Genomic DNA, 14170 nt, shown 5'->3' on the forward strand with positions numbered 1-14170 from the left:
CTTAACGTGGGGTGGGGCATGACTCCAGGAAGAACCAATTAAATTTTTGGAGTGGATCTGGACAAATGAACGGCTCCAGGTAGTTTTTCTCATTTCCTGTAACATGGCGTGATAAGGCGTCCGGCTAAGTGGAGGTATAAGGCCTCTCTGAGCCTCTTCTCTTCTCACTGTAACCATTATATGTACATGCATTACATTATCATAATACATATTGCTCATTGTCTATGCATGCTATTTTCACATTATGCTTCATTATATTCATTATTAATGCATACATATGCAACCACGCACACATATTCATTCCAAGTATCTAAAGCCACTTTGATGTGAATAATTTAAAAACTCTACTGGTTTTACTCTCATATGTATGTACTGGTTAGAATACAGCTTTTTAACTTTGTTGTCGATGATGTGGGTCATTAGTTCCCCCCCCTGGGATGAATAAAGTTGGATCTTTAAGGAATGAGACAATAAAAAAATAAATGGACATATCTGCCTGTGGAGTTGTTAAATGTTCACGTCACCGTCGTCACTGCATCAAATTAGAGACTAAACCACAGAAATTCTAAAGGGACGATCAATGACCCAGGAGGAGCTGCAAGGGGACGGCATCGAACGGCCCACCAGTCGAACCCAGAGCCGGTGGAAATCGATGGATCAGATGGGACCAGGCCTGTCTTCTCTCCCCTTGATGAGAGGACAGTCAGAGGAAGAGGAGGAGAGAGGAGGGGAGGGGGAAGGGGGGGTTTGGCAGAAAGAAGGTGCTCTAATGGAGTCTTTCAGTTCACTGTGGCTGGAAATGAAAGGAGGTTGAAGCTCGGCCAGTTATTCAGCCTGAGAAGAGGAGGAGACTGAGGGAGGAGGGAGGGAGAGAGAGAGAGAGGGAGGGCGTGTGGCGCTGGATCACTGCCATGATCAGATAGATACTAGAGATAGGGGATAGATACTTTATATAGTTAGATACTAAAGATAGAAAGAGTTACTATAGATAGACTGAGAAAAGATGGATACTAGACAGATACTATATATAGATAGAAAGGTACTAAGTAGATATATATTCAATAGATAGATTGATATAGAGGTAGTAGATAGATACTATAGATGGAAGGATACTAGATATTGATACTAGACAGACACACAAAGACACTGTGTAGATGGTAACACAACAGATACACAGACGTTTGTGTTCTGACCCCAGGATGAGGGTCTGATTCAGAGTAGCCCACAGTATTGGCCCCACTCCCAGAAATTTCCCCCAGTGCAAAAGGTTAACTGTCAGCCCCCCGCTGGGTATAAATAGAAGTCTGCCGTCCAGAGAGGCGTGTTCTGAGAGGGGGTAGACAGAGGAGGACGAGTAGGAGGAGGAGGAAGGGTTCCGCCTGATCGCGGTGACACATCCAGGGGCACACAGGCTACTTTCAGGGGTTGTGTGGTGGTGGTGGTGGTGGTGGGGGGGGGACGGGGAGGGGTCCTGCAGAGGAGCCAGAGAGGAGGAAGATGCAGCCGAGGACGTTATAAAAGAGACTGGAGACTGACAGAGAGGCCCCGGGACAAAAGAGCGTCCTCATCTATTCAACTTGGCTGTGACAGCAGACACAACAAATACCAGCATCAGCACCCTGGAAAGATCCCGTCCAATTGAGCTGCTGCTGAAACTGACAACCAGAGAAAACAGGGTGAGGGTGCTGTTGTTTCACTGGAGCTGCTGAGACGTGTAATTAGGCTTCTGTTCAGCAATCAATCGCAGAATGAACGGCTGAAACCCGGTTACACTTTGGTATAAGGTTAATATGACAGGAAGTTTCTGTCTTTCTTCCTGGTTTGGGTACAACAATATAAATAGGTTGTTATCGAACACATACTGAGTAGAGCCCTTTCCTCCACCAAGGCCAAACAGCCTCCTTGAATTAAAACAAGCTTCACAGCTGAGGCCACAAAGTCTCAAATCTGATTCCCAGACTGCACATAATCATTGACATCAACCCTCTTAGAGAAATCAATGAAATTATTAAATAAAAGTCCAGTCCATACCAAATCTGAGTGGGTCCTTCCCTGACCCATACCACATCCTATCGTCTTTTGTGGAGCTAAATGCTCATCACTTATATTAAACTAGTTTTAAAACCCTTAAACAATACGCCAGGGCCTAAGGCCACATTACAAGTGGATGAAAAAAGCCTTCACCCCTCATGAAACCATATTTAATTCCATTAGATCCATATTTTTTATTTGTGTATATATAAATAAGTCTCTGGGAAATCAAGGAAAATTATGAGAAACCCTATCTCACAATGCTAAAGGGTAAATGGTCGGTATTTATAAGGCCCTTTTTTGGTCTTAATGACTCACTGACCTATACCACAACCTTCCACTAAGTTTTGTTTTAATCCGTTTGGAAAATCCTGCTAACAAAGGTTGAGGTTGATATTCAGCTCCTTTAATAAACTAACAAAACCCCTAAACCCAACGTGTGCGTGTGATGACTCGACACAGACGTCCTTATCAGGTGTTTTTTATTTTTCACTTAAATCCAAGGTAGCAAAAATGATACACAGCTGAAATATCAAGACACACACACACACACGCACAGAAACTCTAAAACATCAAAAAAACAAAAGAAGGTGCTTCACCACCTCGGAAAAAAATAAAGCTTCCTCTTCAGTTGAGTCCACCTGAATGTGAGCAGATGATCCTGAAGCGATCTGCCGTGAAAAGACCTTAAAAAAATAAATCAAGTTTCCTTCGGTTATACTAAAATATGAGATTAAATAAAATGAGAACAGTTTGACACGGTATATATTTTTCTTGATGGTGTCTCTCTGATGAGTCATTGGTATTGACTCTAAAAAGGCATGTGTAATCTCTGACAACAACAAATTCTCACTAAAAAAACAAAAGATGTTATTGCTTTTTTTCTTTTAAGTATCACCACTGCATATACTTACAAATTATACTTTTTTTTTAGCCTCTGTCAGAAATAATAATAAATAAGGAAGAATAATCGGCTCATGTATATACTTTGATTGCACTTATTCCTTTAGACCCCAAACACTAACTAACATACTGTAGATCTAGTATGGTAATACACCTGTCTGATTACATAGGCAAGCCATTATACATACAAGCAGTAATGTCAATATGTTGGTACCAATGAAAAACTAAAGTTATAGTGACAAAAGCACTACATTCTATAATACACAGGCAATCACAGATTGCAAATCTTAAGTAATAATGTCCTCCCCACTCCTTCGACTGGTGTATGTTCCCAAACCAACAGCGACTGCTGGGAAATCAAAATGTGGGAAAGTGTTCGTCTGGATGGGAAACACAGGTTCGTCTGACGGGACGTTTAAACACGTGGTTAACAGGGACCACAGGTGCTGGTAGAAAGTGGTTGGAGTATAATCATACAATACATTCTCTCACATCCGCATTCTTACTGGTGGGGTTTGTTTCAGTCCGTGCTAATACTCTGATATCCTGCTTGACGGAGAAAACACTCCTCCTTCCGAAATAAACTCGAAAATATACTGGAGCTCTCGGAGTAAGTTTGCGTGAATAATAATCATAATGTGATTTGTGAATATGATACTGTTTCCGAGTGAATATTAGCCAGTAAAGATTGGTAGTCAAACCAATTGGCACTTTCATTCCTTTATCATCGCTCTTTAAATCGTAATCCATCTACGATGCATTTAACGATCACGTAAAAGAAAGGTTCCCCTTGGATTAGAGGATCGCCATTTTCTCCTCCAACTCCCTGCAAGGAATCGAGTTAACCTTCTGCATGGGAACCATCATCATCATCATCATCATTTGGTTTGGGGTCATTGAGAAATCCACAAAATAAATACTTAATTTTGGTTTGATTGGGAACATACATCTCCCGTGTGCCACAGTGGAGCCGCGGCTTCTTAATACATTTCTATACGAGAGTCAAGACAGTTTCTTTTTCTGTCCATTCACATGTTTCCCTTTTGTGATCACAGTAAATTCAGGAAGGAAAGAAAAACAAACAAAAAATGGACACTCTAGGACCCCACTGCAAGTTCTCCCTCCTAATACAGCCACGCTTAAGTGAAAAAATAAATCTCACGCCATTAACCACAGGAGGTCACACACACACTTCCTGCCTGAAAGTAAAAATCAGTCCACTTTGAAAAAAACAAGAAAGAAAAGGCGAGGAAGTCTTAATGCTGATGGAGAACAGCGGAGGTGGGAGCGAGAGGCTGTTTGGCCACAAGGAGGTGCAGAGGACATGGCACGTTGGACGAGGGGATTTTCTTTTTCCGACCCACACGTTTGTTATGATGATAACAACAGATGGAGTCAGAACAATGAGTCTTTTCTCTCCTCCTCTTTCTCAGAACTAGTCCATTCTAGCGTCGGGCATCTTCCGCCTGGTTTCTCTGTCTTTTCCCGCCGCTCAGTCCATGTGCTGTTTCTCCACACCACCCTGAGGGAAGAGAGAACAGGGCGGCCATTGTTAATAACATGTCCGTGTTCATAAATGATCAAGCAATGCAGCAATTAGAAATCCAGTCAGAACATCGGTAGGGTCCAATATCCACCTTCTCCAATGACGTAATGTTTATATCTGTATCTTAGCAGGATTACACAAAACCTTCTGGAAGGAATTCAAAGTTACTCAGAGGACGGATCGGGTGTCAGTCAGGGAAGAACCCATGATTATTATTTATTTTACTTCCTTTAACATTGCAATATCTTTTCAGAATTTTCTTGATTACTCAGAAACTTATATCTTAATGAAAAATACACCAAAAAAACCTAACATTTTAGGCAGTTTGTGCAGATAATTCAGAATTAGTTTAATTTAAATGTGGCTTCATAATGGGAATGCTGGTGGTATGTGCTCTTAAGTGACATCATAGTTACATTTGTTTTACAGTAATAATTAAGTTGCAGTGTTTTTGTGCTGATAAGTGGGAAAATCCCTTATAAAAAGACTGCAGTCATACATTAACACGTTAAGTTTCGGTTCCCTTCAAACCGACAATAAAACTGTATGAAACCAAACTCTGGACCACTCCCTGGTTTGTACGTGCGGTGTGCAGCTTCACATAAATACAGATTTGTTGCAGCTTCATAAATGAACAGAGACTCGTGTCCAGATTAGTTCTAAAAAAAGGAAACTCTTCCAGTTCCCTTTTTTCCCCCAAATGTCAGCAGAACATTTGGAACAAAGACGGGAACAACGTGCTGCTTGCTCAACACCAGACAACCGCATACGGCTGTTTCCCATTACTCCTCTTATCTATTACAAGACAGTGCAAATATATTCAGTCTTAACAGCTCAGCACTTTGTGGACTCAGCTGCATTATCACCTGATTTGTCCACAAATCCAACTGTAACTCGAGCCATTCAGCAGATCTACAAAGAACCGGAGCTGGACGGAGCAGAGCTGGTTTTGTTTTAATTCGACGTCTCTGCTGCGGCCAAAACCAAAATATAAGACCCAACACATTTTCTTGTTCCTCCTCATAACTGACCCACTGGAGCCGGAGCGAGAAGGAAAAAAGAGACGCGGAACAAAACCACGAGTGCAGACTTGTGCCAACATTCCTCAGGCCTCGTCACAAACAAAAACAACAAGGAGCAAATGACCCTCTGGTCGGCCGAGTCCTGACTGGCTCCGAGTGCCTCGACCACGACTGTGAAAAACAACAGCTCTTAATCTGCTTTCACGCTTTCACTGAGTCAAACTGAGGGAGTGACGGGACTCTTACTTTACAGACAGAATGAGGTGAGGCTTCTGGGCACGGGCTTAATGAAGACGTCAAGGCCGACGTGATGGGATAATTATGAAGGGGGACGGGGGCGTCCGCTGCCGCTCGCACATCTTTAACTCGTTTGACAACTTTGGCTGCTGTTGTGGTTTCGGCCAAACGCCGGCACAGAGCGCGTGTGGTGCCACGGAGTCGTGATTTTCTGTTTATACGCTCAGAGGAGTTCGGTTTTACACGGGTTAGTTTACCCCTGAATTATATTCTTAGCAAATTGGAGAAGGGTCCAGATCAGGAGCAGTAAAACTTCCCCCGTGACCAGCGGTATTGAATCGGGTGCCAATTCGCCTATATGGCTGGAAAGTTTGTAAAATTGTCTAAAAGTTGTAAAACAAATAGAAAACAAGCTGCCTTTTCAAGATCTTAGCCACAAGACTATTCCTCCTACTTTATAGAATTCTTTAAGTCGGACAAACAAGTTCTGAACTCAAGGCGCCAAGCTTCTCTCTTCAAAGCAGATTAATTATACTACAAGAGCCATTTGGAATTTACATCCATGTGATTCACAGTATGTGTCATGACAGTGATTATAGGCTGGAGTTTGAGCCTTTGGTTACAACGATATGTTTTAGAAATTATTTCAAACTTTACCATGGCGAGTTGGCGTCCTATGTTTCCCACGGTAACTCCGCCGGAGAAGAATATACACGGGAGCCAGGAGCGGACGTACAAGAAGTCTGGAGACGTGTACCTGAAGAAGAGTGACAGACAAAAAACTTCTTATTACACAGAGTCCTCAACAAACACCCTACAGACTTTGTGACGTTGTTCTGGAGCCGGACCTCTGACCTCCAGGCAAGGAGATCAAACAGAAACAGAACCTGCCCCAAAGCTCGACAAGTTCTCTAATAATAAAGAAAACAACAGAATTTGTCTTTAGGCAAAAGTCTATGAATAAGACGCGTGTCAGATCTGACGGGGAGGAAATGTTTTTTAAGGTCAAAGCTGGAGACGGATCTCTGACTAAGACAAACATACAGAACCTGTCATGCTGGAACACATTATAACATCTCCTCCTTGCTCACACTGTCATGTCAGCCGGAGCTGCAGCTGCCTTTTGAACCTTGTGTCAACACTCACTTCTCTCTACTGTGTGTTTTTTGATTATGTGCCACTGAAGAATTTCAGGCCTGTTAATTGGGCTCCCAGAGATAAATGCGTTATCTTTGACTAATCTATTTTTGGCATCAGACACATAGAAAAACTTCCAGATATTTAGTTTACTTCCTTCAAGAGGGTGGGGCCTACTATCAGAGATGTATAAACAACAATTACTCCATGTCACACACAGAACTGTGATACATCGCTGCACACAGCATCTTTGCTTCCTCATTAGAGAGCCTTCGTTCCACTTGAGCAGCCGACTTACTGGTAGACCCCGTTGTAGACGAGCAGCTGCGTGAACACCGTGGCGAGGAAGGCCGTGGTGATGCCCAGGCCAAAGCCGCTGCGGGACCGGTCGAAGGTCCACCACAGGCCCAGGGACAAGGCCGCCAGCGTCAGGGAGAGCTGCACGTTGTTGTCGAAGTCGAGTTTCTGTGTAACGGGGTCAGTCAAGGTCAAAGTGAAACCGTTTGACGTTAGCGTCTGCTCGTACTCAAATATTTGTCTAACCTTCCTAGCATCAAGGACAGCCCTGTTGATAAACATTCGTATTAAAAAGGACAACAGCAGTTCTGGGTGAAAGGATACAACACTGGCGTGGTTGATGCCGACGAACACGGCGATGCACCTCATGACGCTGGCCCACTCCCTCTTGAACTTGTGCGGCTCTCCCAGGTGGCTGTCGAGACAGGGGTAGAGGAGGCCGACCACAGCTGCAGACGGGAACAAACAGAGAACAAGATAAGGACCAATTCTGAGAAACGCCAGGGGTCACTGTGTCATTGAGTCTGAGACTACTTACAAAACCTTGATTGCTTTTTAAACTGGATTGTTTGACCATATTTTTTGTTTTGTTTAATTCCAAATAATGTTTTCTAACTCTTACGTCACATTTTTTTTACCATAATGTCAATAAAAGGTTTTTAAAAAATAAAAGAAGAAGTAACTTTCCAAAGACCCTAAAAAATATCAAAGAAATATGCAGTACACATCTCGCTGTTTAAGGAATTTGAGATTAAACAATGAGTCAATTAACTTTTAAGTTGTTTTTAATATATAAAAGAAACTTATTCTTACTTTCGAGGAAATGTATCTTCTAAATTCTGTGGACTGGCCTTGTCTTTGTCTTATGTGTTGGTAAAATTAATATTTGTTTTATTTATGTACCATACATGAATGTAATAACATTGTTTTGTCTCCATTTCAAATCCCTCTATTGAATACATTTGTTTTGAAGGACATGTTTGTGTCTTTTCTCACATTTCATAACCTGAACAGTAATCGAATGGATGAAACTGAAACTAAGGGACAGAGTCACAGCAAAACTTATATTCAAAGATGAGAAAAGATCAGATAATCATTTATTAGTCCCACAACGGGCACATTTGCAATACTACAGCAGCAAGAGTCAAACATGGGCACCAGTGAGTAATAATAGGTCACGTGCAATACTTAAGTTTAAGGAAATATAGAAATTGTAGAAAAATGTGAATAAAAACTAAGAGAAATATGTGCAGTGTGAGAATAGTGCAGAGTTAAGAGAGTTAAATAACTGCAGACGTTTAATTCGGTGGTGAAAGCACAGTTTACCAAGTAAAGACCTTATATGACTCTGAGAATCATTGATCACGCCACTCAGTCAAAACAAGCAGCTTCTCCTCCACCTCCACTTGTTTTCCCTCCTGCAGCCACATGAGGAGAAGGAGGAGCAGCACCGCAAACTTCCGGGTTCCTGGCCTGAAAGGCACCGCCCCCCTCAGCTCACCCGTTATGACACGGACCAATGAGCGCGCTGCTCGCCTCGTGTCCGGGCAGCTGCGGCCAATCAGAGCTCGGTTATCGCCACCATCTGTTCGAAGTCAGTTTGGTTTCTCCCCCCCCCCCCGTACGCAAGTGACTCGCAGACTGAAAAACAGCGGCGTGACAGGGGGAGGCTTTTGTAACAGCCCACAATAACAAAGCCGAACGGTGAATCATAACCTCATGATCACAAACATGTTGTTTGCAGACGCGATTGTGTCGATGTGTCGTTTTTCTGCAGTGTTTAATTTTAAAAACGCCACATTTCCCCAAGTAGTCTGGCACGTGGTGCAAATAAACACCTCAGGGGGGATTTAAACATGTATGTGCAGCATTCATTATTCATTGAGTTGATTTCTGAGGATTTATACTTTATTATAGTTAATAACGTTTATATATGGGGGGGAAAGCTGCAGAACTCTGACTCCTCCCCTCCCCACATTCCTTTGTCTCAAAAGTTAGTCCTCAGATAACCCGGGTCAAACCGATCACCCCCCCCCCCCCCTCCTCCTCCTCATTCAAAAAAACAAACAAACCAACAACATGTACTTCTTTCAATCCCCCGTGTTCGCTGGTACTCACCGGCCCCGGTGCCGCAGCACGGCGGGATCCACCAGGCGGAGGAGAACAGGGTGGCCAGCACCTCCTCGGGGAACAGCGTGACGTGTCTCTGGATCTGGAGCAAGTTGAGCACCAGGGCGAGGAAGACCCCCACCGTGAAGAGGACGAGGCCCCGGCGGATCAGGTTGGCCGTGCGGACGTCGTGCAGGGAGCCGTAGGCCTGGCTCAGCACCGACGTGATGATGGACATCATCTCTTCGGCTTTGGCCGCCAACCAGGTCGCTTCGGAGGACGAGTGCTTGGCTTCCACGCTCGACGCACAGGAGCAGCTCCAGCAGCGGGACTCCAGTCTGGGCATTTGGCACTTTGGGGCTGGAGGGGAGCAGGGAAACGATGTCACGACTGCACACACACACGCACACTGACTCACACACATGCAGGGGTGTTTAAAACTAACTGTGAGGAAGAGGAGGGAGAAGCCTCTTACCTCGATCTCCAGACGTCTTCGCAGTCTGGTCCAAACTCAACCCTCCTCTTCCTCCTCCTGCGCTGCTGCTCATCAGCCGATCGAAGCCCCTGCGTTTAACAACAACACGGATCAGTCCCGTTGTGTGCTCACATCATCGTTGACTCTCTCTCTCTCTCACACACACACGCGCGCGCACACTCCATTCCTCAGCATTGGATTCATACCAGAGACGAGGGCTTCCTCTGCAGAAAACAATCACAGCTGTGTCGGGTGAGACGCGGCAGCCAATAGGAGCGCGGCGGCCGATATGACGTGGCGCCGCCCCACCGCCCCCTCGTCCGGCTCAGGCGCACACACCAGGCAGGATGGCTCTGCAGAGCCCTGAAGTGAAAGTGCAAACATCGACTTAAATGGATGCAAAACATAAGGAAGTGCGCGTGTGAAGGGGGGGGGGCAGTGAGAAGTGAAGGGTGCAGCACGTAACACGAGCTAAACTGGTAATTTAGAGTCAGGCTTTTATGGCCGAAGTAGGTTTAAACACACAAGGAAATTGCAATGGTTTTAGTGGCAGCATACAATTAAAAGTATAAAAACAGTATGCAGATATTATAGTCACTAGAAAATAGACATGTGCAATTTGAACTGTAGCTATTTACAATTTCACATGCAAATTTTAAGAGCCAACACAGACAACACTAGACCTGACAAAAGCCCAACATCTTTATATGTCAATACAATTGAGACAAAGTGCCCAATAACATTGTGCACGTCTGCATAGGGACAATAAAGGTGCAATCTTATCTTACATAGTGATACAAAATACAATAAAACAACATAAAAGGTCATAATGAATCCAGAATTATAACCCCCACCGGCAATTTGTATGCATTGTAAGAATCAGAGCTGTTCTCTAGGGCGAGAGTTGTGTTTACCAGGCTGAGATCAGAAGCTGAGCGCAGTCCTTCTCGGATAAATACTCAAACTTTCACAGATCCAGTTTCTCTTCCTCTGTAACCATTCCAGCAAGCAACACCTTCACAGACTAACCCCGGCCTCCACACGCTCCTTATATATACCTGCAGCTGAGAAATGGTGTTAGTCGTACACCTGTCATTTCCCGGCAAGAAGAGTGGTTGAACTTTGGGTCAGGTGGGAGGAGGTGGGGCCTCAAGGAGGAGGGCATGTAGGGCCCCTGCACGTCAGCAAGCGATAGTGCGTTTAGGGTCTTTGAGAGATCCGACAATAACATGGAAACATGTTACGCAAGAAGCCTGCATGACCCAGACAGACCGCCTGTTAGGCAGAGTGGAAACAAACCTCCCTCCATTGCATACGTGCAGTGAAAAACATCCATCCATAGGTGCATGTTTTTCGCTGCTCTCTGTGCCTGCGGTTATGCACAGGTAGTTCATTTCTCATTTGACATTGAGCCACAACCACATAAGAGACATTTGCAGGTGATAACTTGCCGCTGTGCATTTTTTAATGACGAACTATGCACCCTCTCCTTCACAGAGACGAGCAAAGCATCCCCATCATTTTCAACATAACCGTCAAAAAGTGCCACACCAAATCACATTTACTTAATTTCAGCTGCTGGCACTTTATAGAAAGTGCGATGGATGAATCATCTTGCAATTGCAAATTGGCAAAACGGAGTAAAGCTTCACGACCTCCAGCGAAATTTGGGAAACAAAAACACAGTGTATCAATCAGATTGCTTTTCTTTTTCAATTTTGTTTAATTAAAATCCTTTTTTTTGCTGGTAATCAACTGTGCCGCCGATGTCTCAGGGTGTTTTGTTTTGGCGATTATGTGGTGCTCAAACGCAGAACTGTGCAACGTGGAGGCAGATTTTTGGTTGTCACCCAGTATTCTGCTTCAAAGCCTCAACCCAACACCCAACCGATAATTTATCTCCTCTTGTTATGGCTGACTTCATGTGCCATGTGGAGGAAAATGATGCCCCAGCTACTGTGGATATTGGTGGAAACAGGCAATAACAATATTTATGAAAAAAGACGTGGGAACATTTTGGGCTTGTCAAAGACTTTTGGCCATTTTAGACTAATTGCTCCGGGGACGGCAAAGCTGACTGGTTGGTTTGGGTCTGTCGGATCGTCACTTAGCTCCACACTGAAATGAAATTAAAATATTATAGGACACAGAGTACTTTTTAATGATTTCACTAAACCAACAGTGAAATAATTTCTACATGATGTTCCCTCAGGATGTTGGTGGTGACCTTAGTATTACCTTAAGAACAGTTACTGTTACAGTTACACTTTCATATTTTTTATATTTACTGCTTTTGACACTGCTGTGCATAGAAAATAAAACATTTCACACATTAGATTACAGTTTGTGACTATTATCCGTAAAGAGTCAAGCTGCACGACACGGGCATTTATCTATATTTTACTTGTTTTTCTATTTTTATTATAATAATCAGCACATTAGCATTTAGCTCAAAGCCCTGCACACCCTATGCCAGCACAGCTACAGTCTCATTGTACCAACAAGCAGCGATTGCCAAGTGTAAAAGGAGGGGCGACTACTTTGTTCCATTGACTTTCACATTATAAGTTATAAACCTTGACATCACACAACTTTAAAGATAAAACAGCTCTTTCATGTCCACTAAAGCAGCACAGAATGTGTTTTTTGAATGTGAGCATTACAAACATACAAGTCATCTTACGGGCATTACAGTTTCCAGACGGCGCATTCAAAATGGACCCAGTGTAAATTGGTTCCACTCGAACTGAATGGGGAAACTGCCATTTCCCAAAATGGCAGTGATAAATGAATGGTTAAGTATAAATGTCACAGTTGCACTCCATTGGAGCCGTTTCACCATTTTGTACCGAGCGAGTCAAGCATGAAAGTGTATTGACGGTTGAAAAAGTTTGTCCTCGTGTCCCGTTTGCGTGTGTGTTTGTGTTGCTGTGCACAGACGCCTTGAACACACACGGCATGTCTTACAGGATGAGAGGGACACAGGAAATTCAGCTTTTTAATTTGGAACAGGTTTTTTCTTTTTCTTCCTCGCTCATTTCATAGTGTTCTTAAAAATACATTTGGATATTCTGGGCCAGATCCCCCACTCATGACCTCTTTACAGACACACCGCCCCGGTTCTTACATGACACTCTGGCACTTTCACTTTGCCGCCCTCCATAGCTAATGACATAAGTCATATTTTTCCCCGTTCAAATGTCAGTGGACCATGTGGCTGACGCAGATAAACCACCACCGCCTCACAGTTTTGGAAAGGGGGGGGGGGTCAGAAATAGAAGGGTGCACCTACAGGGAGCTCCCCAAGGCCCCAAACCGCTGCACCTCCCCGCTGATCCAACAATAGTATTCGTCTCTGCCTCAGGACAAAATGAGTATGCCTGTCTCTGGGAAGGAGTGTGTGTGTAGCTGTGTATTCCCCAAATGAATATGTTTCTCTCTGTGTAATTCTTGGCAATCCAGGTGCCTGAGGATAAAAGCCTACAGCACGGGGTGTGTGTCAGTGTGTGGGCGTCAGTGTGTGCATCTGGCTCTTTTCTTCCACGTGTGTACATGTATGTGTTTATGCAGAAAGAAAAAAATGAATCTTTTGTTGCATACATGCATGTATTTAGATTGCTTCTGCTTTGACAATAGCATGAGCATCAACATGGAGCCGGAAATCTCAAACTGTATGTTTGCTAATGCGAGGCCGTAATAACCATGAAAACAAATAACGCATATATATATACCAAATAGCTCCTAGCAACCTGCAGTGCCGGTGCTGGCGTGGAAGAGGACTCAGCCACATCAGAAGATAAAGCAGGATGCTACGACACTTCAAATGAATAGCAGATCAAGCGTGTCACAGATTATGCTGTTAGACTGGGAGGGATTGAATTACAGCTGAAGGAAAAGCCTCCTGGAACAGCTGCTAAATTGATCTATCAAACTCCGGCTTGACAATTTTGCTCCTCAATCCTGTGTGAAATTATGAAGGGAGGACGTCCCCTAATCCGTCCTCTTCGGATAGTTGATGAAGACGAAAAAACGGTTTCAGTGTCATCCGGCGAATTCCCTCTAGTTTACGTGTGTCACAATTCATTACACTTATTCTTCACTACGTGCCACTTATGGAGAACCTTTTAAAATTGTCATACCCATAATAAATAAACATATAAATCCAACCCCTTTGTATTAATAGGTTAATAATCCACAGATATCCAAAATTACTTCCTTTCTCCGACACCTTTGCTTGGATGCTTTCTGGGTACGTTTCAGGACACACCACCTTTTTTCCACCGCCACTCCCCCCCGCACCGTGCCATGGAAGATGAAAGGGGATCCTGGCGTATGGAGTGTATCGAGCAGCTTAACAAAAGGGATACCATAAAGGCCCCGACTCTACACCCCGAGGGCGTGGCACCAGGATGC

General features: G+C 43.9%; 1 protein-coding gene across 4 annotated transcripts; it reads right to left on the minus strand.

The window, feature by feature from the left end:
• Nucleotides 1-2496: 2496 nt before the first annotated feature.
• Nucleotides 2497-10872, minus strand: insig1 (insulin induced gene 1). 4 transcript variants are annotated; one of them, XM_053412336.1, is made up of 8 exons: nucleotides 10672-10872; nucleotides 9964-10120; nucleotides 9758-9846; nucleotides 9292-9672; nucleotides 7498-7622; nucleotides 7175-7341; nucleotides 6397-6496; nucleotides 2497-4456 (listed from the first exon to the last, which is right to left on the minus strand). In XM_053412336.1, the coding sequence occupies exons 3-8, from the start codon at nucleotides 9828-9830 to the stop codon at nucleotides 4427-4429; spliced, it is 876 nt and encodes a 291-aa protein (XP_053268311.1). In that variant the 5' UTR covers nucleotides 9831-9846; nucleotides 9964-10120; nucleotides 10672-10872; the 3' UTR covers nucleotides 2497-4426. The 4 variants fall into 4 exon arrangements, with proteins under 4 accessions (XP_053268311.1, XP_053268314.1, XP_053268312.1 ...); XM_053412339.1 differs by having other exon boundaries at nucleotides 9292-9642; nucleotides 10672-10869; XM_053412337.1 differs by lacking the exons at nucleotides 9964-10120; nucleotides 10672-10872 and having other exon boundaries at nucleotides 9292-9642; nucleotides 9758-9956.
• Between the last annotated feature and the right edge of the window lie 3298 nt (nucleotides 10873-14170).

Source organism: Pleuronectes platessa, chromosome 20, assembly GCF_947347685.1.
Source record: "Pleuronectes platessa chromosome 20, fPlePla1.1, whole genome shotgun sequence".
NCBI classification, from domain to species: domain Eukaryota; kingdom Metazoa; phylum Chordata; class Actinopteri; order Pleuronectiformes; family Pleuronectidae; genus Pleuronectes; species Pleuronectes platessa.